The 27,696-nt window shown below is 32.0% G+C and overlaps 1 protein-coding gene across 3 annotated transcripts; it reads left to right on the plus strand.

The window, feature by feature from the left end:
* Positions 1 to 1,364: 1,364 nt before the first annotated feature.
* Positions 1,365 to 27,645, plus strand: LOC127712998 (golgin subfamily A member 3-like). 3 transcript variants are annotated; one of them, XM_052219578.1, is made up of 15 exons: positions 1,365 to 1,445; positions 5,389 to 5,616; positions 8,701 to 8,919; positions 11,639 to 11,856; positions 14,527 to 14,677; positions 15,102 to 15,217; positions 16,019 to 18,595; positions 19,399 to 19,630; positions 20,047 to 20,261; positions 20,779 to 21,057; positions 23,438 to 23,554; positions 24,772 to 24,897; positions 25,661 to 25,827; positions 26,461 to 26,574; positions 26,829 to 27,645. In XM_052219578.1, the coding sequence occupies exons 2-15, from the start codon at positions 5,427 to 5,429 to the stop codon at positions 26,968 to 26,970; spliced, it is 4,863 nt and encodes a 1,620-aa protein (XP_052075538.1). In that variant the 5' UTR covers positions 1,365 to 1,445; positions 5,389 to 5,426; the 3' UTR covers positions 26,971 to 27,645. The 3 variants fall into 3 exon arrangements, with proteins under 3 accessions (XP_052075538.1, XP_052075539.1, XP_052075540.1); XM_052219579.1 differs by lacking the exon at positions 8,701 to 8,919; XM_052219580.1 differs by lacking the exons at positions 1,365 to 1,445; positions 5,389 to 5,616 and having other exon boundaries at positions 8,701 to 8,774.
* Positions 27,646 to 27,696: the final 51 nt, after the last annotated feature.

Raw genomic sequence — 27,696 nt, forward strand, 5'->3', positions numbered from 1 at the left:
CTTGACCACAAAAACTTAACCTTGTTCACTGATCCATGAAATGAGGTCGAGGTCAAGTGAAAACTGTCTGACGGGCATGAGGACCTTGCAAGGTACGCACATACCAAATATAGTTATCCTATTACTTATAATAAGAGAGAATTTAACATTACAAAAAATCTGAACTTTTTTTTCAAGTAGTCACTGAACCATGAAAATGAGGTCAAGGACATTGGACATGTGACTGACGGAAACTTCGTAACATGAGGCATCCATATACAAAGTATGAAGCATCCAGGTCTTCCATCTTCTAAAATATAAAGCTTTTAAGAAGTTAGCTAACGCCGCCGCCGCCGCTGCCGCCGCCGGATCGCTATCCCTATGTCGAGCTTTCTGCGACAAAAGTCGCAGGCTCGACAAAAAATCACTGAACATACGCAAAGTTCGCTACGTGTACTCAAGTTAAAAGGTTAGTCCCGAGGATGATAAAAATTTCCCTGAATGTATGAGATGTCCAATTAATCAATTAATAGCATGCAAGTGCTTGTAGGTAAATGTGTTGACGTTACGTTACGTATCGTTTATAGTAACGTCATTCATATATGTATGGCAACGTAAGAATGTGAAAAAACTACGTCTCGGCGCTCAAAGGGTTAAAATGTATATATTTCAATTTGTATCTTTACGTCTGTTTCTAGAAACAATTATATTCTTCTCCCCTTTATATCTGAAACCACTTACAAAGTTTGGCCAAACTGGCAGTGTGACCAAGGGCATAGTCAGAAACGGGGGCAGAACAGGTTCATAAGGTGGAATAGACCTAGATTTCCAATGTCACTATGATATTGGCTACATAAGTCAAACATAATGATTAGATTATGGGTTGTAGTTGTGTCTGTTTGCTTCTTCTTTTTTTTTTTTTTTTTTTTTGCTTTGTAAATAATAAATAAATAAATGTTAGGGATTTTGTTTGGTAACTGATGTTGTTTACCTGAACACTTGGTATCAAGAAAATATAAAGAAAAATAAAACCATAATTGACGAATAGTAGTAATGTCGTCATTGGATGTGACTGCTTTGAACTTTGTCATCTAACTTTTCTGAATATTGCTAATCTAAAAGTTCCCGCGAAAAACAGATGTACAAAAATATTTGGTATTCATCTTTGAAGTTTAGCATGATTCACAAGGCCTTCCGAACATGATAATAAAAATTTTCGTATTTTTTTCTTTTAAATAATGTAGTGTAAATTACTTTAGTTTGAGTGTGTTTTTCATGGAATATGTTAATTGTTTTTTAAACAAGTACTGTTATCTGATATTTATGATATAATTTTAAATAAATGAGGAATGAGTACGGGACCAAATGACATGTTTTGTTCTCACAAAAATAACAACATGGCAGGAAGTGACAGCAAACAAAAATTTTGACACTTGTGCCGACAAGTAACAGATGACAAGATAATGGTACTAATAATTTCACCATAAACTTCTTTTTAAAATATACACAAGTTGTAAACAGAAGAAATGTAGCTCATGTGTATAACCTCTGTTGTTCTTACCAAGGAGCAACTGCTAAATATAAGAAAACTGAAAAGTTGAACTGGGGAGAATCCGGGTCCGTTCGCTCAAAAAACAAGTTCGCGCCCATTCACGTTCGCCCCCTTTCACTTTCGAACCCTACACATTCGCACCCAAAGTCCGTTCGTATCCTTTTATTGGTTATGTGTTTAATAATTTTGTAATCGAGTTTTGTTGAGTGTATTGCTGTAAATATTTTTTTTTTCATTTTTTCAAAATAGATTCTGACAACATTTTATTGTGTTGAATAAATCTTATTCTAATATGACGTCCTATTATCGTCAACCAGTATAATCACAATATATCTATCTTTAGCGCAAATGCAGTAATACACAAAAAAGGCTGTTCCGCCTTACGACCAACTTATTTATACTACCAGATATTCTCAATTTTCTACATCAAAACCCCAAGTTTACGTAGGCCAAGATTCAGATACAATATATTTATCTCTATTCTTCAGCAAAATAAACAAATCAGTCCATTTCAATTTATTTTTCATGGTAAAATTTCATAAACGAAATGCCGCGAAATGATGTTATTGCCTTGGCATGGCAACGAAACAAGGTGACGTCACAAGTATGTTTTCCTAAACAAAAAATCATAATACCGTGCATTTTAAAGCTTCTTGTACGCCTCAGAACGAATAAAATTACATTGGAAGAAAATATATAAGTGTAAAATGCGATTAAAAAAAAATAATCATTGAATTATATAATATTACTAATATTATCAAAATTGGGTAAAACGGAACAGCCAAAACAATATGGTATGTATAGGGCTTTCACGGTTAACAAAATTACAGAATTTGTCCTATTTATAGAATCAAAATAATTCATGGCAGTCGTAGATTTGCTAACGCTCAGGGTAAAATAAGCGAATATAAATGCCCAACCCATGGTTAAATGGAAACAAATCTACGGCTGCCATGAACTATTTCTTAAATCATGTTTTGGTTAGTGTATTGCTATAAAAAAAAAAATTCATTGTTTCTAAATAAAGTGATATTCTCACAACGTTTGTTTTTTGTGTTGAATAAATCTTAATCATCTTTTGGTTTATATGGGACCAGCCAGAGAAATAACAAAAGAATAAAAGTAGACATGGTGCTGGGGCAGATTCATTTATAAATGAATATGAATCATACACCATGTCCGACTACTGGGGAAAGCTTCTTTTCCTCTTTCTCGTTCCACATTGTCTGTCCCCTTGCCGTCATAATTAACTTACATTGTAAAAGCATTAACAGCCGTTTATGTTGCGTCCTGAGCACAATTCTGTACAACATTCGTTAGAGCACGTTTTACAACAAAAGCTGAATAATTTGATTTTAGCAGTAAATTGAACTCATTTTACTCTAAAATTGTTTGTCAATTAACTGACAGATACAGTCTGTCCAACCTGAAACAATATGACTTTTGGTCCAAAGAAGCACAGGTACAAGACGAGATTTTGTTAATATATGTATATATACTGAATACACTATTCATTATACAATGTATATACAAATATTTTTAAAATCTCGCTTGTACCTGTTCAAAGAAGTTGAGCAAAATGCGTCAACTTCATATTTTTTTCGTCTAAGGGTCCATCATGTTCTTAAAAAAGATTCATCATATAATTTTCCAGAATAGATGTCATTATATTTTGCGTCTATGTGATCACATTTTGCATATTTGACAGCAATATACGCTACACGGTTGCCGAAAAGCCATGCTTGTTTATTTAAAATCTTGGTCCTTGAAACGCTTTACTTATCTATATTGGTCGATATTATCAAACGCTTTGAAGATCTATAGTATTCTAAACAAATAATCAGATCCAAACAGACTGAAAAATCCGGATTTTGAATTTTTATTTTTGTCAATAAAATGTTTAGGGTCGGCGTTGGAAATGGAGGTAGGGTCGGGAAACCGGAAACACACCATTTATTTATTTTGGCCTAACAATTTATACAAGAAAAGGAAAAAAAATCATGTCATATATATAAGAAGATGTGGTATGAGTGCCAATGAGACAACTCTCCATCCAAGTCAAAATTTATAAAAGTAAACCATTATAGGTCAAAGTACGGTCTTCAACACGGAGCCTTGGCTCACACCGAACAGTAAGCTATAAAGGGCCTAAAAAATTACTAGTGTAAAACCATTCAAATGGGAAAACCAACGGTCTAATCTATATAAAAAACGAGAAACGAGAAACACTTATGAACCACATCAACAAACAACTACTTAAAATCAGATTCCTGACTTAGGACAGGTGCAAACAAATGCAGCGGGTTTAAATGTTTTAATGGTACCAAACCTTCACCCTATCTATATCTGCAATTTATTTGACCAGTAGATTAATAAGACAAAGATTTCACATTCTCACTCTTCTCAAAACCTGGAATTTTAATATTGTCAGAACCACCCACTCTTCAATCAAGATCACTTTCTGTCAAACACCAAAACACATCTGTATATTAAATAAAGAGGGTGCAAGGTCAGAGTATTAACCCTAAAAAAAATCATAACTAGCTGCTGCTTAGCATCAGTTCACAGTGTTTTCAAGGGGTACTTATCTGCTCCCACATGTATACCCTGTGTGTCATTTACATTGTTAGGTTCAACGAGGCCCAACATAATAACATACCATGCCAGGTTTTTCAATGCCATTTTTGGTTAAAGATAATAAATCAGCATGAACATACACTTTTCCTATTACGACCAATGAAATGCATAAAAATTTTCATTAAAGTTTATTTTCATATTTCTGACGCAGAACTAAAACAGAAAATTAAAAAAGCTGAAGATTTATTTACTATTCTAAATATCAAAGAAGCCTGCACATCAAACGATTTGATTCTGAACTTTTTTCAGCTGTCATCAATAGAAAAAATGATAAAATGTTTTCATAAAATAAAATGTTTTACCTACCTACCCTACCTAATTTTTTTGGAGGTGAAATAGAAAAACAAACTATTAATTTATTTTGGCCTTAGGGTGAAGAGGTCATCATACCAAACTAGTCGAACAAGATGATACTAATGCTAAACACACTTTTTTCTGAAAAGTCATTAAACGGTACAGTAAATTGTCTGAACTTGAGAAACTGCCTTTTCCAGTGCTTCCACTCTTTGATTGTGTTTGTAACATAGACAATCTAGAGAGCAAACACTGTCAGATATTTTGGAAAGTTGATTGGGAATACATCAACAAATGATGGATGATCAGTACAATATTTTTCCTCTCAGGCCTTATAACATATTTTAAACCAGATTGATGATGCGACATTTAAAAAAAATACATTCAAAGTTTTATGGAAAAAGATGTTTCCTGCAAGTTCTGTAGCGAAAATTGATATTCAAATGTAATAGTAGTTTTATAAGAAGCAAATATTGTAGTACTGTGAGCAAACAAGCACGTCAATTTATAGTTTCACAACTTGCTGCTGTCAGACTTTGAAAGAGAAGTTACTTCTCCCTATGATTCTAAGGTAGGGTGAGCCCTGGCGCTAATCTTATTTTATGGTTATACATTTAGGTATGTTGACCTCAAAAAACTTGGCACTTCATGTTTGTAAGATTGTTTTCTGTGTGTACTTATGGTATCCACTGCATTAGTGTGGTGTGTTCATTTACCAACTGTATGTATCATACATTCATATATATGAATTGACATTACTCACATTAGAGATTGCCAAAAAAAGACATCATACATTGTCATATGGGCCTAAAATTCATAATGGATGACTTATTGAATATTAAAGCAACATTTTTTAGTGTAAAGCTTAAATTGTGTTGTCATAGTTGTGTTTTAACAGCATTTTCATAACTCTTTTCTCTTTTTAGGTAGCAGGTCCTGGTAATGAAGGACTGTTGCTGTTTCTATGGAGCCATTTGAGCTGACTCTTCAACAGGTCACCTTTGAAGAGGGGGATTTTTCACCTCAGGCAGATCTAGATTCATTTGACACTGTTGTTAATTACGATACTCAGTTTGAGCCACCTAGAAAAGGAACAACATTACAGGGTAGCAGTGCATTGACCTATACTTATTCTGAGGCCAATAAATGTAGAGGTGTGACATTTATATAGATTATTTTTAACAAAACTGGCATGTATCCATGAATCAACCAAAACATTTGTTGAAATTTGCAAAAATATTTTTATTTGTTTATCTGTTAGTTAGTGTGTGAAAGATTTAACTAATTGCATTCCCTGTTTAAGAATCAATGAATAGCCATTCTGGTACTTCTGTTTCTCTTTCAGTATATCCAAGTTTGTACAAAGAATAAATGAGTTAAGTTCAAAGACAGTTTTGCTAGCTGGACCATGGAATTGATATTACTTTTAGAGAACTTACAATTTTAATTCTTAGTTAGTCAAATTATATAAAAGGTAACAAACAAATGACTTGGAAACCTGTTTGACCTGTTTGTTTTCATTTATTTACAGCAACTTATCAAAATTCACAGTTCGCTTATTAAACAATCGAACCAAAATTTCATGCACTTTCTACACTAATATAATTCAGCTGTAACCAGTCAAAATGTTTTTGTATATGATTTATATAATATTTTACCCAGAATGCTTTAGATTCTGAAATGTCAATTTAATCATATATATATAATATATAATTCATGGATCCATACCTATTGTTTTGCTTAATAGGCAAAATTGTTTATCTCCCTTTCTAATTAGATTTAAAGGGGAGATAATCTGTAGTTAAATGATACCTCATGTTTTTTATGACTCTGTATTTCTGATAAAGGATTGATGTTCAGCTTTTGTACAGTGAATTGAATCATTCATTTATTAAAACACATTGCAACTTTGTTTTATTTCTACTTTGGATAGCAAAATTTTAGAGGGAATATTCAATATATATACAATATAAGAGATGGTAGACATCATGAAAAAATTGAGGAATTTTCAGATTTTGATCATTTAAAACAGAGCTATATGTGAAATTAAATGACTACCACTAAAGAGGGATCTATTGTGTAGAAATACTGTACAAGCAATTGAAAAGATGAAACATGGAATTGAACATTTGAAATAATTTTTAGAAGTTATAAGCATGGTTTCTGACATTGTTCAATTATTCACTGTGGTGAATACACTTTTGCATAAGCAATTTAACAGAGTTTTTAGTGCCTATTTTATATTTGTTTCAGAATTAGAACATAATTTAGTTTAATCCCTTATGGCTAGAGAAATCAATAGATTAAAAAGACCAAAAAAGTTTAAAATGTAAAATGTATCATGAAATTAAACATTCAATAGCTGACATCAATTCTTGTAGGAAAGATTTATTATTTTGCTTTAAGTTGTGTCTAATTAGATGTCCTTTATTTTTGCTTATATTTATTATGATTTATATTTATTTATTATATACTTAGTAGTAAATACAGATAAATTGTATGTGTAATACAATCATTGGCAAGCATGCTGTATTAGCCACCCGTGATGATATCGATATCAGCACGGTTGCAAAGGCTTTATCACACCTTTAATCTGTATGACGTCACGTCATCGATTGCAGTCACTGTTGCAAACCCTAATCTGTATGACGTCATGTCAAACCTATAATCTGTATGACGTCATTTCAAACCTCCTTATCTGTATGACGTCATGTCACATAAAAAGCATCTACGTGAGGTATATGTATATAATAAAGTGTATATGATATGGGTTATTCAATATCACACACAGTATCAACCCTCAACCAATATAATCCCTCGAGCAGAGCTCTTGGGATTATATTGGTGTCTCAGGTTGATACGGATGTGATATTGAAAAAGCCATATGATATTCTCTATATATCTTGTTAAGCTAGAAGCAGCTAAGGATTTGAAAAAAAAATATAGATAAGGAATTGTAGATCAGATTTCCGAAATTATTTTTTGCCATATATAACATCTGATCATTGGAAGTAAAGGCATGAGCTGGCTGATTTTTAAAGTTTTTATTTTTTGCCAAACTTTAGTGGAGGAAAAATCCTTAGAAAAAAACCATCTATGATAAAAGCAGGACAAAATTATATAATAATCTAGCAAACCAGCAAAATGTGAATCAATTTTGAACTTGATATATATATAGAATAATGGCCTTTTTGTTTTTGATACTGACTTTATCAGCAAGAATATCAAGCGAGCCCACTAGGGGAGCTGGTATTCGAGCTGATGAAGTCAGTATAAAAAAATAAAATGCAATTATTCTTTTTATCAAAGATTTGTCTTAAATATTTTTGGTTTAGAATATATAGTAAAATAAAATAGTAAGTAAAACTACTTTTACACGTACAAAATGTTGGGATAGTTGTTCGGTTCTATGATTGAGGTAGCATGCATTTCATTCATAAATTGATGGGGATGGACTTGAGCACGTAACGTTGCTGCACTTATACATGACGTCATTGCCTAATATTTTCAAGTATTAAGACCTGTCGGTGTCCATGATCTTTAAAATATGAGGTAGTAAGATCAAAGGGAAAATGTACAAATTGCTGATAAATGGTATAGACACATGTTTGTTGTTGAAACTTTATGTTGACTTTTAGATGTCTGTACAAAAAATTAATGCATTAACTGTCAAGAAATAAGACTACTGTGGATTCTTTTGTATAGGTAGGATACCATTTTTTGTGGATTTTGTGGGTATAGGGAAACCAAGAATTTAGATATTCAACTAAGTAGAAATTATCTAATGGTTTGTATGCAGACTTGCAAAACCATGAAATCAAATATCCTTGAAAATACACTAGTTTCACTTTTTCACAATACACCTTATCGCTATTTGTCCACCATTACTGGACATCACAAAAGTTCCTTTAAAATATTTACGTCATAATAGAAAATATCTGACGCCACAATGGAAAAGTGATTGTTGTATGACGTCAAAAGTTCAAGCGGGACAGATTTCCAAATAGCGATAAGGTGTATTTTCCCTCAATCCATGAAAATTGGTACCCATGAAAATAAAGGAATCCACCGTATCATTAAATAATAATTGGAATGGTTTCTATTAATTTGGTTAAATTGCAAAGAATCTGCTGCTTTGGTGAAAAAAAAAAAACTTTATCATTAATTTCTTAGCATGCTTGAATTTAGCAAGGAAATATATATACTATTTGCATGAAGATATACATTTTTAAATTTAGGGGAAACCAAAGGGCTTGGATCGCATGCAGCCTATGAAACCCTTCAAAAGAGCTTTGTCCCTTTAGGTTCTTTTGTAAGTAAACCCTGCTTGATAAAACCTGACCAGCAATATAGAGAACAGTTAGTAGACATACCATCATGTAACCATAGTAACAACGCACATGTTTACACTGAAAGCAGAAACAGAACTAACAAAACTTCATGGCTTACTACTAATGGTATATTATGTATTTAGTTTATACTTGTTACAATAGTTAACTATGATTAGATTTGTGCACATAAAACATTCATTAATTAACCGGTGTTTGACTAGTTTGACTATTTACCTACAATGTATACATTGAAAAAGCTTCTTCTTTAAATCAATATGGCTCTTTTGGAATAGAATAATCATGGTTACTTTACCTTAAATTAAGTGAGTTCAGTATGAAAAATACAGATTTCAAAAACAATGAAATGTTGGGGTTTAACAAGACTTAGAGTTAATGTTTTTACCTGCGTTGCCGAAGGCGAAAGCAGGTCTAGTAACTGCTCTGTCCGAAAGACCTTGGGTAGAAAAACTTTTGTCAAAGAATTCTTGGCTTATATGATAGGGAATGATTTAATATTTGGTCTGCAGCTTGATAATGTTGAGCTATACCATGAAGCAACATTTACATTCACCATGCTGCCATTTTTGCTGATCATTTGAAATTTTGCAACACTCATTGTACAAGGAAAATTTTCTTAAAACATTTCTTGGTTTCTATCAAGGGGAATGGTTTAATATTTGGTCTGCAGCTTTATAACATTGATTTGTAGGGAGTAAGCCATTTTTACATACACCCTCCTTGTACAAGGAAAATCATGTCAAACTTTTCTTGGTTTGTACTAAAGGGAATAATTAAATTCTTTGTCTGCAGCTTGTTTATATTTAGTTGTTACATGTAATCAATTTTTACATGCCCTGCAGTCACTTCCTGTTTGCAGATATTTTGAAATTTTGCAACACTCATTGTACAAGGAAAATTTTTGTCACATCTTTATTTTCTTTAATGTCAGAATGAATGGTCAGTTATGCTTCAGTATACACGTTACCTCAATCAATTTCATGCAGCAATGCAGGTCCAGAACCGGTATTGGTCTTGTTTTCAGGTGGCCTGTCTTCAAGATTGTGATTCCATCAAACAGCTAAGACATATCTCTGTGTTAACAATTTATTTTATATTTTCCATTTTTGAATCTCTTGTGATTAGATTAGATTTCATCTGTTTGAAAAGAATTTTGTCAACTGATGAATGTTTCTGTGGTAATCAAATTGTCATAGTTATATTTTTTTAGAACTTTTGTCTTAGATAATACATATAAACTAGCAATAGAGTGAAACTGAATAATATACATAACTAGCAGTAGAGACTTAGATACGCATTTATAGTTCACCCTACAGCCTTTAACCAGTCTTGTCTCATCATAAAATCTATTTTACATTCCTGCACATTTTTTTTTCTATTATTTTGATAAAAATAGATTAATGGTTGAGAAATTAGGAAATATACTTTCATGACAAAGCTACTGAAACAAATGGGTTTTATTTTATTAAAAAACGAAATATAATTATTTAAGTTTTTTAATGTTTAATTTTTCTGTTTTTACTAACTGATTTACATTTATATGCATGCATATGCTTTTGTTTTGCTATACATATTAATATTTAGTTTTCCCAGTTGTATATTCTATTATTTTAACAATTCAATGTTGTATTTTATAAAGGTTGTATCCTTTATACAATGTGCCATTTGCCACTGGTTTTAGACGGGTAATTTTAGATCACAACTTTTAAACATCAACTTTTTAGTAAAGACATAGTTCAGAAGTGAATGGACTTACTCATTTGCCTCATTTATAATATAGTGTAATATATCATTTGTTTGGTGCTGTGAAATGCTACCAGTAGTTTGGTTGTTTTGATTTTTTGTAGAAAAATTTTTTTCCCTTAAAAAATTTCAATAGATAGTCATAGAAATTGTTAAAATACGAGACATTCAACCGCAAACCATTATTTTTATTTTGTTAAAAACTTTTGTAGGGCTCTTCCATCATGTCCATAATTTAATTTATTTTGAGTGAGGTTTGAAAGCAATTATTTTTAAATCCCAACCATCTAGATTATAAATTTTTCAATATTCTACATGTACTGTGAAAGTACTTTTATTCATGGGTATCAATGTTCATGGTTTAAGCAAAAGTTACATGTTAGTTGGTTCTTATATTTGTGGATTTTAGTTTTCTGAAAAAGAATCAAGTGAAGAATTAGAAGCCATCATTATATGATATTTGATATCTTTTAAATGATAGTAAAAAAGATCAAACACAATGTTTAAGGTGGTACCAAACACCTTGACTAAAATTGATTTGGCTTGTTTAATAAGTTTCATAAAATTTTGACAAAATATTTACTTGGATCCTTTGACAAAAGTATAAAAATTTCAAAAAACTTGAACCACACACTTTATCGGAAAAATTTCATTAGATATATAGCAGTTTGACAAACACTAATTTTGATCATTGAGAAGCTTAATATTTCCTTAACAATAGATCGTGATTAAAACGTTCAGCTGATTTTTACAGAGTTATCTCCCTGTAATGTTATGTACCACCTTAAGAAATCAAAAAGATAAGAAGGGACAATAAATAAAAGTCAGTCAAAGAATGATGGACAAAACTATGGCTGAAGAGAAAAAAGACGAAACAAATAATGGTCACAAAATACTACACAGAAAATAAACATTAAGCAAAACAAACCCCACCAAATTTGGGGTTTAACTCAGGTGTTCTGGAAGGCATCAGCAGATCCTGCTCCACTAGTTACACTCACCATGTTACTCCTAGTAAAATTCCTTCAGAGTATTTAAGTGAAAAAGTTTTTCATAAAAATACAATATTAACAATACTTTTCAGTAAGCCACCAAGCCAGTAGACCATCAATTAGAGCCCAGCCAAGTTGTGTGAAGACAACACAGATACACACCAAATTAGTGTGTTCTGATGGTGTGTCGGCAGGGCTGTTACACCAACACAACATTATACATCCTGACTACTCACTTAGAGATATAGACACTTCATACATAACAAGGAAGGAAAAGATCTCTGACACTGACATTAGAACACTGTTTAAGGTTTGTTTATAGATAACTTGGTGAAGAGGTTGAAAGAACAATTTAATAATGCAAGGTGTACATGTTTGTCGGCCAAATTCTGAGTAATGGTAATTGATAGCAATGAAGAAGATCAGGACTATGACAGGACATAAATTACTTATGGTTAAGACAATACTGTATTGAATGGACAAATTTATTTATTCAACTTTCGTCCTCATAAAGTTAGTTGTAATAATAATAATAATAATAATAAATTCTTTATTTAAAGAGGGTAAACTCAGTTAGTTACAATAAACTAATCTTCCCTGAGGCCCTCACATACAAATTACAATACAATCAAAAAACAGATATTTACACATAGTTAATTTACAGTCAATTAGTTCAATGTAATATTACTAACATGATAAGATATAAGGCTGTTCAAGATGTACATGTAGTCAAAAAATCAAATACAAATATAAATAAAAGAATATACAAATACATTGTAGAAAACATAATCTTATCAGGACTGTGTTAAGTACTTCTTGATACTTTGTTTAAAAGTATAAGTGTTTTGAGCTTTACGCATTTTGTTTGGTAGTCCATTCCATAACACTGATCCAGAATAAACAAAAGATTTCTTAAATAGCTCAGCTTTTGGCTTAGGAACTATCAGATTACCTTGAGTGACGCCTCTCAGGGAGTAAGGATTAGTATCTGATTTCAGTTTAAACTTTTGAACTAGGTACATTGGTGCTTCCATACGCATACATTTATATAGAAGTAAATATTTGTGGTATTTTATTCTATTGTCAACTGTCATCCACCCAAGTTCTTTAAATAAGGGGGCTGAGGGGGATAAAGGAACTGCATCTAGAATTAATCTTGCTGCCCTTTTTTGGAGTTTTAAAATTCTTGCTATCCCTTCATTTTTACATTCACCCCAAATAATACAGCAGTAGTCAATCAGGGGCAGAATATACCCATTGTAATATGTTTTCCTTGCATTTATATCTAAAAATTTCTTTATTTTAGAAAGGAGGTATATTCTGGATGATATATTAGCACAAACTTGGTCAATTTGATTTCTCCAGTTAAGTGTGCTGTCAATTTTAACACCTAATAATTTTTCACATGAAGAATTTTGTAATACTTTTGAATCTATTATTAAGTTTGGTTGATAAGTCTGAATTGATAGTTTCTGCTTTGTTCCAGTAACCAAACATTTTGTTTTATTTGCATTAATGAACATGTTATTCATTTTGCACCACTCTTCAACCCTGTATAAATCTTCTTGAACATCATCATGTATATTTTCTATGTTTTTCCCTGATTTATGAAGAGTGGTGTCATCAGCATATAGGTCTGTTTCACAATTTTCAATGCATAAGGGAAGGTTTATAAATAGCACAAACAATAGAGGACCAAGTATAGAACCTTGGGGTACACCAAATTTTACATGTTGTTGTTCAGAGTAAACATTACAAATGTTTACCTGCTGTTTTCTGTTATTCAGGTACGTTATGACTTGAAAAAACTAACAGTAGCCTCACTAAATCCATAAATTTCAAGCTTTAAACAAAGAATGTCATGATCTACCAAATCAAAAGCTTTTTTAAAATCTAATAAAATTACTAGGTTTAAATTACCATCATTCATTTCTTGCAACCATTTGTCAATGATATTAATAAGTGCAGTTTGACAAGAATGCTGCGGCCTGAAACCAGATTGTGTAGGGTGTAAAAGTTTAAGTTTAGATAAGTATTTGTACATGTTATTAGAAACATGCCTTTCTATTAATTTTGATAAAGTTGGAAGAACAGATATAGGTCTGTAATTTGTTGCTAAAAGCTTGTCACCATCCTTGAAAACTGGTGTTACCTTAACATTCTTCAGTAAAGAAGGATATATACCAGTATCTATCATTCTGTTAAATATGTATGTGAGAGGTGATGCAATAACAGGGGCGCTTAATCTTAGGATTTTTGGTCCTATATTATCCATACCAGATGCTTTGTTTATATCAAGTTTTGTTAACTCATTAAATAGCTCATTCATGATCACTGGTGGTATAGAAAATTTATCATGTTTATGTAATTTATTTTTAACAAATTTACCAAGATTACTGAAAAAGTTGTGTAGTCCCATGGTCCTTGTAAATGACATAGAGACCAATCTCAATGTCCAAAATATGGGCATTCCCATAATACAACACTATTTCCTAATTGGGCCATTAAAAAGGAGAAATGGTGATTGCCAGCATTTGAAAAACTAGGTTTTCTATTTCTACCTAAAAAATAAGGACATGGACCCCCATTTTTTTCTTTAGCAGTCGACTTTGTACTGCTTCAAAAATGTTATATCCAAATTACAAGAAAAAATCAATGTTTTTTTCTGTCTGTATGCATATGAATTGGCAAGAAAATTGTCCGTGGCTTTTTATTACCAATAACTACATGATTTCACCAAAATGTATTCTCATTTAGCCTTTATTTTATGGACTTACTTCAAGGCCTATAAATTAAGGAACACTTTGCAAAAAAAAACAAGTGAAAGTATGCCTTTCCGTTTGAAAGCTGAAATATCTCGAAAAAAAAAGTTGTGGAGGGATATTTTTTTTGCATATTTCAATAAATTGACTTTTGATATGTTTTGTCCTCCAAAGACTTTATTATATCAAAAGATGATAATGATTGATATTTTATTCAGGTTTCTGCCAATACTGCAGCTCTAGATAAAGCCAGAACATTCCAGAGATTAAGAATGTCGAACCCAAATCCAAGTCCTGGTCCAGGTGATGTTACGGATGGGACCTTTGAAACAGTAGCTGATGCTTTACATCTACAGAATTCAGTTATAGGTATGCTATCCACATTCTTTGTTCAAACAGTTGTATTTAGATGTCAATTATTTAAAGAAATAAAATCCATGACAATATGATGTATTCCTTTATAAAGAGTTCTTGTTGAGAACTTTTACTTGAAGAACATTTTAATTAAACTTTATTTTTTACTGCTTATTTTCTTGTTATTAGAGGCTCCTGACTTTGGGAAGGCACATACAGAAGTGACAGAGTTATACATGTTTGTGAGAGCTCAACCCTTTACTAACTTGGCGGAGAGCTCCCATCATAATTTTGTTATTTCCTAGTATGTCATAGGGTTGTTGTCTTGTCTGCATCCATCTTGTGCCCTATAACTTGAATAATTTTATTTGAAATCTCCTATTCTGGTCTTTAAATCAACAAAGTGTAATTATTTAAAAAAAATTATTATAATTTATAGGTGACAGAAAAATAGCACCAGCCCCACCAGAGGTTGTAGCTCAGATTATAGCAGAAACAGAGAGGAGGTTGAAAGGGTTAAGTCCATCTGTAACACCAACACCAGGCACAGAACAGGTAGGATGGTTTAAAATTGTTGGTGTAACATGTTTACATTTCAGGGAGGGTCCTGTGTTCACCCCAATATTTTCAAATCGCACCATGAGATAGCACTGTTTCCCTTAATTTATAATACATTCTATTTTGAAATATATTCAGATAGCATCATGGTTCCATGGTGCAATAAGGCTCCTAGGAGAAAATTGGAATCCCATATGATAAATCAATGATGTTAAGTACTCTGTTGCATTAGCTAAAGTCAATGTCATATCCAAGGGCATTAATGTAATAAACAACATTTTATTCAGAAAATAAATCTGTATACACATTACAAGTTGATCCAAGAATTGGAAAGTAAATGGATAACAGTATATACAAATTTTTCTCCCAAATCAGAGTCAGTGTAGTACAAAGTAAGGTACTGTAAATTCAGAAATTATTGCGCAGTTTTTATAAAGGCAAATGATGTTACTGGGTTAGGATTGCAAAAATAGGAATTGGCTTTTTTGATATATGATACATATATCTTTATGCAGGTTTTCCTGAAATCACAATAATAAATTCACATTTATGTCCATTCTTCAAAAATCACATTAATAAATGCACATTATAATTTCTGAATTACAGTGCAAAGTAGGGTATATTATATAAACAAATTACTTGCTTAAATATGAATGTAAAATTTGCAGGCCTACATTAATATATATCTATCTGTCAATCTTAGTTTGTCATCAAAATTATTTTTTTCTGTGTTTTTTGGAAATTTTAATAACAAATGACTTCTTATTTTAACAGCTTTCTGATTATTTTTTATTGTAGACTGTAACTCCAACTTCTGGCTTGAGTGTAGATAATGTTCAGATACATGTCAACACTAATGATAATGCATCTGCCTCCTCAGATTTTACAGCTACAAATGAACTGATCCGTGTACCAACACAAAGCATTACTATGACAACAGAAAAAGCATCCTGGATAGGGTCAGCCATAACTAAAGAGGATAAAAAGGACAAAACCAAATTAGACGTTGACCCACTTAGTGATCAAGGTTCTGCTTCTGAGGACACACAAAGTGTATCGAGTGCTGCCAGTGAATTAGAAGCTATAAATCAGTCTGAAACTGACAGATTTCTGAAATCTCTGCCACCATATAAAATGATAAATATTAATGATATTGTGCCTAAAGAGCATGTGCAAAGAACTTATTCTCCTCCAGTTAAGGAGACCTCTTTTAGACCTGTAAAACAAATATCTCAAGATTCAAAAAGCACTTTTCATGATACTTCTGAGGACTTGTATTCTACTGAACTGACAGATTCAGGTATTGGTTCAGAGGTTTTGCAAGATACTAGTTCTGTAAGTATGGTAGCAAGTACTCCAAAGAGATTTTCAAACATTCATGTACCTCTGGTTGGGCCACTATTTAACAAAAGTTTAAGAGAGCATGTAGTTACCAAAAATGCACATCAGACCCCAGACAAGACTGTACGATCAGAAGAACTGGAGGCCATTTTGAGGGAAAAGGCTAAGCTTGAAGGACAGCTAGAAATGTTAACAGAGGAGGCACAGACAACTCTTCAAGAGAGGGCAGAGTTGCAAGCACAAGTGTCCTCTTTGAAAATTAAATTGAAATCTGTGGATGATAATAGTAAAAAAGGGGAAGTTGATGCAATGAAGTTAGAACTTGATAAATTCAAGTCTAGTAGGTCTATTCTGGAACAATCTTTAGCCTCGGCACAAAAATTTTTAGAGGAAAAAGTTATGGAATCAAAAGGACTGCAAGAAGAATTAAATCTTTCTCAAGAGTCAAATGATAAAATGCAGAGTAAAGTTCGGGAGATTCGAGATGACATAAGAGCCAAAGAAGTGACTATTCAGGCTTTAAAAAATAAAATAGCCGAACTTTATGTCGAAGTTCAAAGTGTTTTACAGTCTAAAATGGAGACAGAATCTGAAATGAGATCTGCAAGAAGTGATCTGAACTCTTTACTCAATACTAAAGTTTGGTATCAGCAACAGCTTCAGGCTGCACATGAAGCAAGGTCAAAACTACAACATGAATTGACAATGCTGCAAGGTCAGGCAGCCTCGCAAGGAAGTATTATTGAGAGGTTGAAAACAGAGAATGCAAAGCTTAGACACCAAATGAAAGAAAGTCAGCAGAAAGCTTTGAAAGATAAGGAAATGTTAGCCAAGCATCTGGAGGCTATTGAATCTGATATGATGGAACGTGAGGCTGCATTTCAAGACATTCAAAGGGAGAGAACTATGATAGAAAATACATTCGATGCAAAATTGCAGTCTGTTGATGACGAAAAATCACGAATTCATAATCTCATTTCATCAAATAATGATCTTGATTCAAGACTTGAAAAGGCACAAGCAGACTTAAAGAAGAAACAAAATCAGATATTTAATCTTGAAAATGAACAGATTGAAATGATGAAAAAACTGACTTTGTCACAGGAAAGTTTGGTCGAAAGGGATAATATTGTCGAGGAATCTCACCAAAAACTAATTGAAGTGGAGGCTCAGTTGTCCTCATTTCAGAAAAGTTTAAGTTTGAAAGATTCTGAAATTTTACAGTTGAAAGAGGAGAAAGCAGCCACAGAGATAGCCCTGAAAGCTGCACTTGAAGAAAAATCTTCTGTGGACAAGGCTTTAGAAAATTTAAGAAGTGATATGGGTAAAGTAGAGAAAAGTTTTAGATCGATGAAACAGGATTTGACTAATAAAACTTCTGAGCTTAATCAGGTTCATTCTGAGAAGAATGCTTTATTGGTACAAGTCGAAGAATCATCAAAATGTGTTCAGGTAGAGAAACAAAAAGCTGAAGTTTCTATGACGGAAAATAAGTCTCATATGTTTGATGAATTGCAAAATCAGAAATCTCAATTTGTAGAAAGAATTGGAGAATTAGAAAATAGTATTTCAAATCTTCAAAATGTAAAAGAAGAAAACATTAAAGAAAAAGAATATTTGAAAAAAGAGCTGTCAGAAACTCATGAGAAGTTAAAACAAACTGAAACAGAATTGACTTCATTGAAACAAGAAATTGATGAATTAAAAAGTTCAGGAGAAAAGATCTATAATGAAGAGATTGTGAATGAAAATAAAAATCTGAAAAAATCTTTTGAAAATTTGGAAAAACTACATAAAAAAGAGACTGATCATCAAAAGCAGAAAAGCGAACAATTAGAAACTGATCTGAAATCATTACAGACAGAGCTGACAGATAGACAGGCAGTGTTTGATACTAATGTGGAACTGTTGAGTTCAAAACTAAGGGAAGTAACTCAAGAGAAAGATAAACTGGAAACTGAGTTGGATATGGCTAAGAAAAAGTATGATATCAGTATGATAGAGCAACAAGACCAAGTTACTTCAGAATTACAGGTAATGTTTGTAAATATTTTTTTACAGTTGTCAGAATCTCATTTTTAGTTTGCAACTCTGTCAAAATTGTTTACTGTTAAAAATATTTATGATATACTTAGTGGTAAATACAAGTAAATTGTATGTGTAATGCAATCAATGAAAATCGTGCTGTATCTGCCATCTTTGATGATATCAATATCAGTCACAGTTTTAAATGCTTAATCAAACCCCTTCTGTATGATGTCACGTCATCAATATCAATCCGGTTGCAAAGGCTCTTATCAAACCCCTTATTCATTTTAGTTCATTTTAATGATATCAACTTAATTCTTTATTTTTTAGAAATTTTAAAATACCATACAACTGGAAACAGTTCAGAAGAAACTAGATATTAAATATAATACAAATTTTGACACAGTTAAATTATTAAAAGAATACTGAAATAGCTATAGCATAACAGAAAAAAAATATTGGACAGTACAACAAATCACAGCGACACCGGACTCCTGAAAAAAAAACAACACATGGTCCTGATAACTGACTTGGTAAAGGCACAAAATATGATGGGTTTAAATCAGTTTGATGTGTGCACACACCTTCCCCCATTGAATACTGTATGCAGTGAAAGTAATTAATGGCATTCAAATATCCAGCCAGTTTAAATATTAGATTTGTATATAATAAGAGAAGTTTTTACTTCAGATAAGAAAAGAGAAAATCTTCCATATTTCATAGTAATACATTTTTTTGTAATACTAGCTGTTTTATTAAAATGTTATTCATTTCAATAATTTCAACCGAGTTCCTAACTTGCATTTTAGAAACTTGCCAGAGAACTGGAAACAGCAAAATTAGAAAAACAAAAATTAGAAAACCAATTGTTTGAGATACAAAGAATGAAGGCAAAAGAAATAGAAGAGTTTCAGCAACATCTGTCTGCCCTTGATGATCAGTTACAACTTGAAAGACAAGAACATTTAGAGGCTATGGCATCACAGGAGACAAACCAGAAACTAGAACTTGAATTGGAAAAAGAAAAAGGCAGAGTTGCAGGTAAATGTGAAATTATTGTCCGTACAATTCATGAAGTTGCAATTTTCATTCAATATGGCATTTTTTGCTGAATGAAAAATATATAATCATAAACTCAGAGACCCAAAAAAGTGAAAAAAAATAAGTGAAAATTCAGTTTAAGTATATTTTATGATTTCTTAGGGAGAGGAAGAGGTCAAATATATGCAGGAAACTTTATGACCCTTGTGTAAAATGTTGTTACTTCTTTAATAATGTATTGATACATAACGCATCTTTTGAAATTACATCTAATTACTTCTCTGGTTATATCTGTTTGTGTTTAACAGTTGTAACAATAACATAAGTATAGATCAGCTCAGTAATATGAAAGAAGCAAGACAACCATTCTGAATTTTGGTATTTTATTTACATATCTTAAATTTCTCTTTTTATAGGTCTATTGCAAACCAACAGCTCTTTAAAACAGCATGTTTCCCAGCTAGAGGAGGCATTAGCTAGGAGAGAGTCATCCCTGGTAGATGTCCAAACACACATGGAAGGCTTAGTCAGACAATGGCAAGACGGTGAAGAAGATTATAATAAAAGGATTCAAAGTTTAGAAGAGGTTCTTCAGCAGGAGAAAGATGGACAGAGAGATCTTAGAAAACAGGTTGGTACTTAATATGTATTGTTGTTAATATTGATTTAGTATTCATTTATACCTCAGATGTTAGGATTTTTGTTTTATGATGACACACTATACACCAACTCTAGAAACGGGTACTTTATTGAATTTACCTTGTCAGTCCGTTTGTACAAAAATTATATTTTGTTCAAACTTTTCTGAGATACTACTGAACAGAATGACAACATATTTGGTCAGCAGCTTTAGATTTGTAAGACACTTACTTTCTGTTTGCTGATAATTTGATTTTTTCAATATGTTGAAGTTGAAAAGAATTTGTTACATTTCACAACTGTCAGACTCTTACTACCTTGTTTTCAGATACTTTGAATATTTAGTTGGAGTATGCTTAGCAAGACAACACCTGCATTCTTGTTTTACTTAGAAGGAAATAGGTTTTTGAAGATTGTTTTACAAAGCAATGTCATATCATATTTTGAGATAACTTTTCACTCGATCAATTTAAATGACCCTCTTCTATTTTCTTTTTTGCTATATTTAGATCGGATTAAAGATAACAGAAAACAAAAAGTTAAAACGGAGACATGACACATCAAAAGTTGAAAAGGAAACTTTACAACATGATCTCGATGTGGCTACACAGGAGAAAGATCAACTGCAGACAGTACTGGACCAGTGGAAACAGTCACACATGAGTGAACAGTCACGATTGACTGATTTAGACAGTGAAAACAAAGTACTGACCAGAGAGCTGGAGAGAGTCAAACGAGAACTGACTGATAATTTAGCCAGGGAACCAGTTCTTCAAGAACAGATTCAGGTATGTCTTTGTTACATCTGTTCTCATTGGTTGTATGCAATGATTACATTTTTAATAGCACTATTTTCAAAGGAATTGGGGTCTTATTTTGCTTACAAAATTGAACTATACCCAATCATATACATCTATATTAAGATGTTAAATAAAAATTCTTAAAATCGAAACTGTATTGGATATTCATATATTATGAACATGGACTTAGATTTGAAGGCTTGAAGAAGAGCCCACTTGAATTTTTGTAAATATAATGCTTAATTTTAATGAATACAATGTCATTACTACTGAGAAACATCCACTGTTCTGATACAAAAACTACATAATAATTATATATTTCATATTGTCAAATGATGTGGTAACTTATCTAGTTGATATGCTTTATATTTGTGATAAAAAAAAGTTTCAAAGGCACCAAATATATGTATTTTTACAAAACCACTTAGAATATTTTGTTCAGTATTATTTTAACTTCAATACATGCATAAAGGAAAATTGAAACTAAAATTTCCGTGAAAAATAAGGCCATGTCATCTTCTTGTAAACCTTACTACATTTGGGGGATTTTTATGCCCCACCTAGGGGCATTATGTTTTTCAGTCTGTGCGTCCGTTCGTTCGTCCTTCCATCCGTTCATCCTTCGGTCTGTCCCGTTTCAGGTTAAAGTTTTTGGTCAAGGTAGTTTTTGCTGAAGTTGAAGTCCAATCAACTTGAAACTTAGTACACATGTTCCCTATGATATGATCTTTCTAATTTTAATGCCAAATTAGAGTTTTGACCCCAATTTCACGGTCCACTGAACATAGAAAATGATAGCGCGAGTGGAGCATCCATGTACTATGGACACAATCTTGTTATTTATTGAGGCCAATCAAAAATTATGTGTGTAGGTTTTACCCCTTTAGGAACTTAGGTAGGTCACCCGTAGGGGAGTCGGAATTCATTTCTATTGTTTTTTTATTTTGCTCAATTTTTAGCTCACCGGGGCCCAAAGGGCCCCATGTGAGCTTATGCCATCACTTGGCGTCCGTCGTCTGTCGTCGTAAACTATTTCAAAAATCTTCTCCTCTGAAACTACTGGGCCAAATACCTTCAAACTTTAACTAAATGTTCCTTAGGGTATCTAGTTTATAAATTATATCTGAAGTTTTGATCCATAGACAAACATGGCCGCCATGGCTAAAAATAGAACATAGGGGTCAAATGCAGTTTTTGGCTTATATCTCATAAACTAAAGCTTTTAGAGCAAATCTGACATGGGGTTAATTTGTTCAATTGGTCAAGATCTATCAGCTCTGAAATTTTCAGATGAATCGAACAACCCATTGTTGGGTTGCTGCCACCGAATTTGTAGTTTTAACAAAATTTTGCAGTTTTTTGTTATTATTTTGAATATTATTATAGATATATATAAACTGTAAGCAGCAATAATGTTCAGCAAAGTAAGATCTACAAAAAAGTTAATATGACCAAAATTTTCAATTGACCCCTTAAGGTGATTGCCCTTTAAAGACAATTTTACACAATTTGTTCATCAAGTTTGCTAACATTTAAAAATCTTCTTCTCTGAAACTACTTGGCCAATTACCTTCAAACTTTAGCTTAATGTTCCTTAGGGTATCTTGTTTATAAATTGTATCTGGAGTTTGTATCCATCGACAAACATGGCCGCCATGGCTAAAAATAGAACATAAGGGTCAAATGCAGTTTTTGGCTTATATCTCAAAAACTAAATCTTTAAGAGCAAATGTGACAGGGGTAAAATTGTTTAATTGGTCAAGATCTATCGGCCCTGAAATTTTCAGACGAATCGAACAACCCATTGTTGGGTTGCTGCCACCAAATTGGTAGTTTTAACAAAATTTTGCAGTTTTTTGTTATTATTTTGAATATATATAGATATATATAAACTGTAAGCAGCAATAATGTTCAGCAAAGTAAGATCTACAAAAAAGTTAATATGACCAAAATTGCCAATTGACCCCTTAAGGAGTTATTGCCCTTTAAAGACAATTTTACACAATTTGTTCATCAAGTTTGCTAACATTTAAAAATCTTCTCCTCTGAAATACAGGTGAGTGATTCAGGCTCTTGAGAGCCTCTTGTTTAAATTTGATTTTGCTGGGAGAAATGCAATTTTGTCACAATTAACTACTGAAAGTGCTAATAAAATTTTAGGACTGGCATTTTGAGGCATAAAAAAGGGTTAGATTGGGAAATCGTTCACACAAGAACTTTTTTGTTTTTGGCCTAATTGAGAAAATCAGGAAACCTTGAATGGTTGAGAATCAAAAACATGCACATTATACATGCATGCATGCAACTTTTTTGCAACGAGCAATCGGTTTCTTTTTGCTTATAGTTAGTGTTATTTTACATCTTTCAGAGTTTACAGTGGCAGCTATCACAGAAATGTAAAGAAATAGAAGCTATACAGGAACACATCTCACTGGCAGAACAGAGACAGAATGTTGAAATTGATGATCTCAAGAAAAGTTTACAGGTAAGTACTTAATGTAGTCATATAAGGTGGAAATTAAACCACTTGACTCTAAAAATTGATATTACTGGTAAAAGACTATGAAAAGAAGTTTTGAAACAATGCCAGGAAAGAATATTAATACAACACCTGTAAATGTGTGGTCAAACCAGGGCTTCCAAAACGGTCGTATTGTCCGGACAAGTCCAGTAAATTATATAAATGACTTCTTGTGCCGAGGCTGAGACGGACATTTTAACATAGTTCAGAAAAAAAATTGAAGTCTTTTTGACCTGACCTTTTGTCTTAAATAGCCACACATTTCAGGTCATATAAGTGACATGATGAATAATTACTATCAAAACAAACCCTACTTTAATACCCTTTCATTACAATCAAGGTTAATTTGTTCTCTGACAGCTGAAATTTACCTGTTCAGACGAAAGGTAAACTATTTTGTACCGGACATTGATCGGTCTTTAATTATTAAATCTAAAAACTTAGCCACACTAACCCCAACAAAAACCGGGGGTTGATGGTATGTGCTCTCGAAAGGTTATCAGTTACTGCCCATCTAGTGACACCAGTTTGCAGAAAATACAAAACTGGCAGAATGGTTGAAACTCAGACTGATAGATAAATTCAATGTATAAGTCCAAGGTAAAAACAACACAGACACAAATTAAACAAAAAATCGCTCGTCAGTGTATAAACCAAATAAAACAGCTATCACATATATACTTGAAAGCAACATATTTAAGATAACAGGGGATGAACATCTTGGTTTGATATAATTACATTATAACATGCCTCAATTCAATATCTTGATGATGAAAAAACCCAATACATTCAGGAGCTTGGTAGTGAAAAATCTAATTTGATATTTGCTTGAGGGGTGAATTGGAATTAATAGTACAATAGAAAAAACTATTTCACTCAATTACATAAAAAATGGTGGGTAAAAAACCCAATTTGTGAATTCTTACCTGGAGCTCTGCAATGTCAAATGAAGATACCATAGACATACACATGTTTTAAAGAAACAAACAGCCCTGTCACTGTCAAGTATCCTACACAAGATGATATTTTGAAATCATAAAGAGAGAAATTATACGCTGATTATTTTAAAGTTTAACCTTTTTTTTGTAAAATTGCATGTTTACAAAAATCCAGCTGAAAGAATCAGTGTCGATAAAGTGAAAGATATGTTTGTAAAAAATATACATGATTTGTAATTGAAGGAAAGTCAGTCTGAAACGGAGGCCATGAGAGCAGAGCTGGCTACAGCTAGACAGGAAAAAGCTAACTACCAATCCAGGGTTACAGAACTAAGAACCACACTGAAGGCCTCTGTACAACATCATAAGGTATGTATAAACTGTCAAGCAACTATCAATCAAATGGGGGTTTATGTTTGTTTGAATTAGAATATCTGTGTGTATACTTAACAACATAAAGATTGTATGCAGCAACAAATCCAGATTGGTCAATGCCAGAGGTTTGCAAAGGGGTGTCTGTGAAAAAGTGAAATTATGTCAAAGTATAGTCTTATTCAAAGTATGGTATTAGCATGCCCTCTAAATCTGCCTAATCCTGAATTTACCAAAAATGTTTTATCATTAGATGTTAAGCTACCATCAATCTATCAGTCTTTATATGCCCATGTTGTGTAGCTTTTGTTGATTGGTTTGACTAAGGCGAGTTCCTTATGGAGGACAAGTAAGAACTTTTGAAGGTATAACCTTTGACATAAAAAATAAAACTCTAATGTATGTTATTAAATATACATAAAAAATTAATCTGTTTGATAATTTTCTAGCAAATGGTCAATAATTTTCTTTCAATTCGTCAATAATTTTCTTTCAATTAGTCAAAAATTTTCTTGCAAAGAGTAGATTGGCTTACAACATCATAAACAATGGAAATTTAATCAATATTTTAATTTTTGGTGTTTGAACAATGTAGTTAATCCCAGTCCTTTAGATTCAGAGTTGCTGATTGTCAGCAAATTAAAAAAAAAAAAACCTCTTCAAAAGGACAGACTCCAAATAAAAAAAAAAAACTCTTCAAAAGGACAGACTCCAAGTAAAAAAATCTCACAGAAAAATGAAAATTTTATTTATCTTTTAGCTGACAAAAAGGATGAATTCTGGGGGAAGTAGAAATAATTCTGAGGATACAAAGGATGTTGGAACACAAGTGGTGGACAATGATGTATTAATACCTCCATTACCTTTTGATCTGGACACGGTCGAGAAACTTATTCAGGATACAGGGGTAAAAGCCCTTGAAAGCAAGTAAGTATATATTTGGTTATATGGACAATGATAATGGATTTTTTTATTTTGATATAGTAGAGAGTAGAATTCAGATTATACATTCCATAGTTTTGTGGGTTTTGATAGCAACAAAAAAATCAAATTACTAGTATACATTTACTCAGATAATCCCAAGATTTGAGAGCAACTAAAAATAAATTTTTAAAAAGGCATCTACAGGACTGAATTTGAAATAACAATTTAGTAAACATGAAAAAAATTATACGAATGATTGTGTATTTCATAGTTATTTTGGGAAAAGTTGGATTAAACTTGAACTGATGTTTAGATTTTTTTTCAGAACATTAGATAACCTCAGATAACATATATATTATATATATATATATATATATATTATATTTGCCTTCGGGTTTATATGATCCGTTCATCCTATTTTGACTCTTCAAAATTCAAGAGTCAATCCCAAATTGAGGTAAATTATATGGCCTTCCAAATACCGTTTCGATTCCTAACATCACTGAAGAGACATTTATTGTCGAAATCCGCAATCATAGGTTTGAACGTTGTTTTCAATTTAGACTTTATATATATATATATATATATATATATCAGGTTGAAATTATTTAAACATGTATTGATTTTGTTTTTCAGACCATTAGATAATCTACAGACATGTTTAAGTTCCCTCAGATCACAGATATCAGGTTTACAGAAACAGATGGATGTCCACACACTGTCCATAGAAACTTCTACAGATTCCTGGAGGTATGTTATTATACCATTCTTTTATTGAAGTCAAGGCATTAGATGATTATATGCTGAAACCATACAGATCATATTTGGAGGAAAATTGGAACGAAATTTATATTTTACATATTGTCTTTCAACTTGTAAAGATCTGAGCAAATTGTATAAATATTTTCTGAAACTTATGGTATAATCATACCAATTTTTCTATTTGCACAACTTTTATCCTATTATTTATTTACATTTGAATAAGCCATTGATATATATTTCAGTGTTGTTGAAAACCAAGTTCAAGAATTGAGGAAAGTTGTCAAAACAATAACTGAAACAGCCAACAATACCATGACAACGACCTCTATATCTGCTGCTGCTGTGGATCCTGATCACATGACCAATGGTGTGTTCAATATATAATGTGGTGCTTCCTAAGTGACCTTGACATGGGTTGCTATAGAAACTGTGCTGCACCAAAAATGTGGGATCAATTTAAAATGGCATATTATATGTGTGGTAAAATATTTATCAGATTATATGAAACAAATCATTAATGTTTAAGACAATTGGTTGAGTGGCATATTGTTTTCAAGAAATTTTTGCAGTTCGTTCACATATTTATGAAAAGTCGGAATTTTAAAATTTTACAATGCTAAAATGTATTTGTCATAAAATGCATTTAATATTTGTTGTCATAGATCTAATACATCACCAATTACAGATATTTATGGTCGCATTTTGTTTGTATCTATTTTTAATTGCCAAATTGTTGCTTATTTATGGATAATGTGTTGCATTATAAATATCTTGTTATGAGTTTTAAGCGATTTGATTTAAGAGATATTTGTTTGTGCCAAACTAATACCGGTAGGCCATTTTTATTATGTGTTTGACACTGTAGTTTATGTTAGAAAGTTGAGACCATTTAACACAAGTACAAGCTGTAAAAAAACCAAATGTCTCAACATATTGAGATCTTTTTTGTATGATATATTTTAATCTCTATTCTTCTCCAGTCAGATTTAAAAACCAAATAGTTTTAAAACTAAGATAATATTCTTTTGTCAAGCAGTACTTTTTACCAAAGGATTTTTTTTATACGACCGCAAAAATTGAAAATTTTTTGGTCGTATATTGGTATGACGT

Source organism: Mytilus californianus, unplaced genomic scaffold (assembly GCF_021869535.1).
Source record: "Mytilus californianus isolate M0D057914Y unplaced genomic scaffold, xbMytCali1.0.p SCAF_8, whole genome shotgun sequence".
NCBI classification, from domain to species: Eukaryota; Metazoa; Mollusca; class Bivalvia; order Mytilida; family Mytilidae; genus Mytilus; species Mytilus californianus.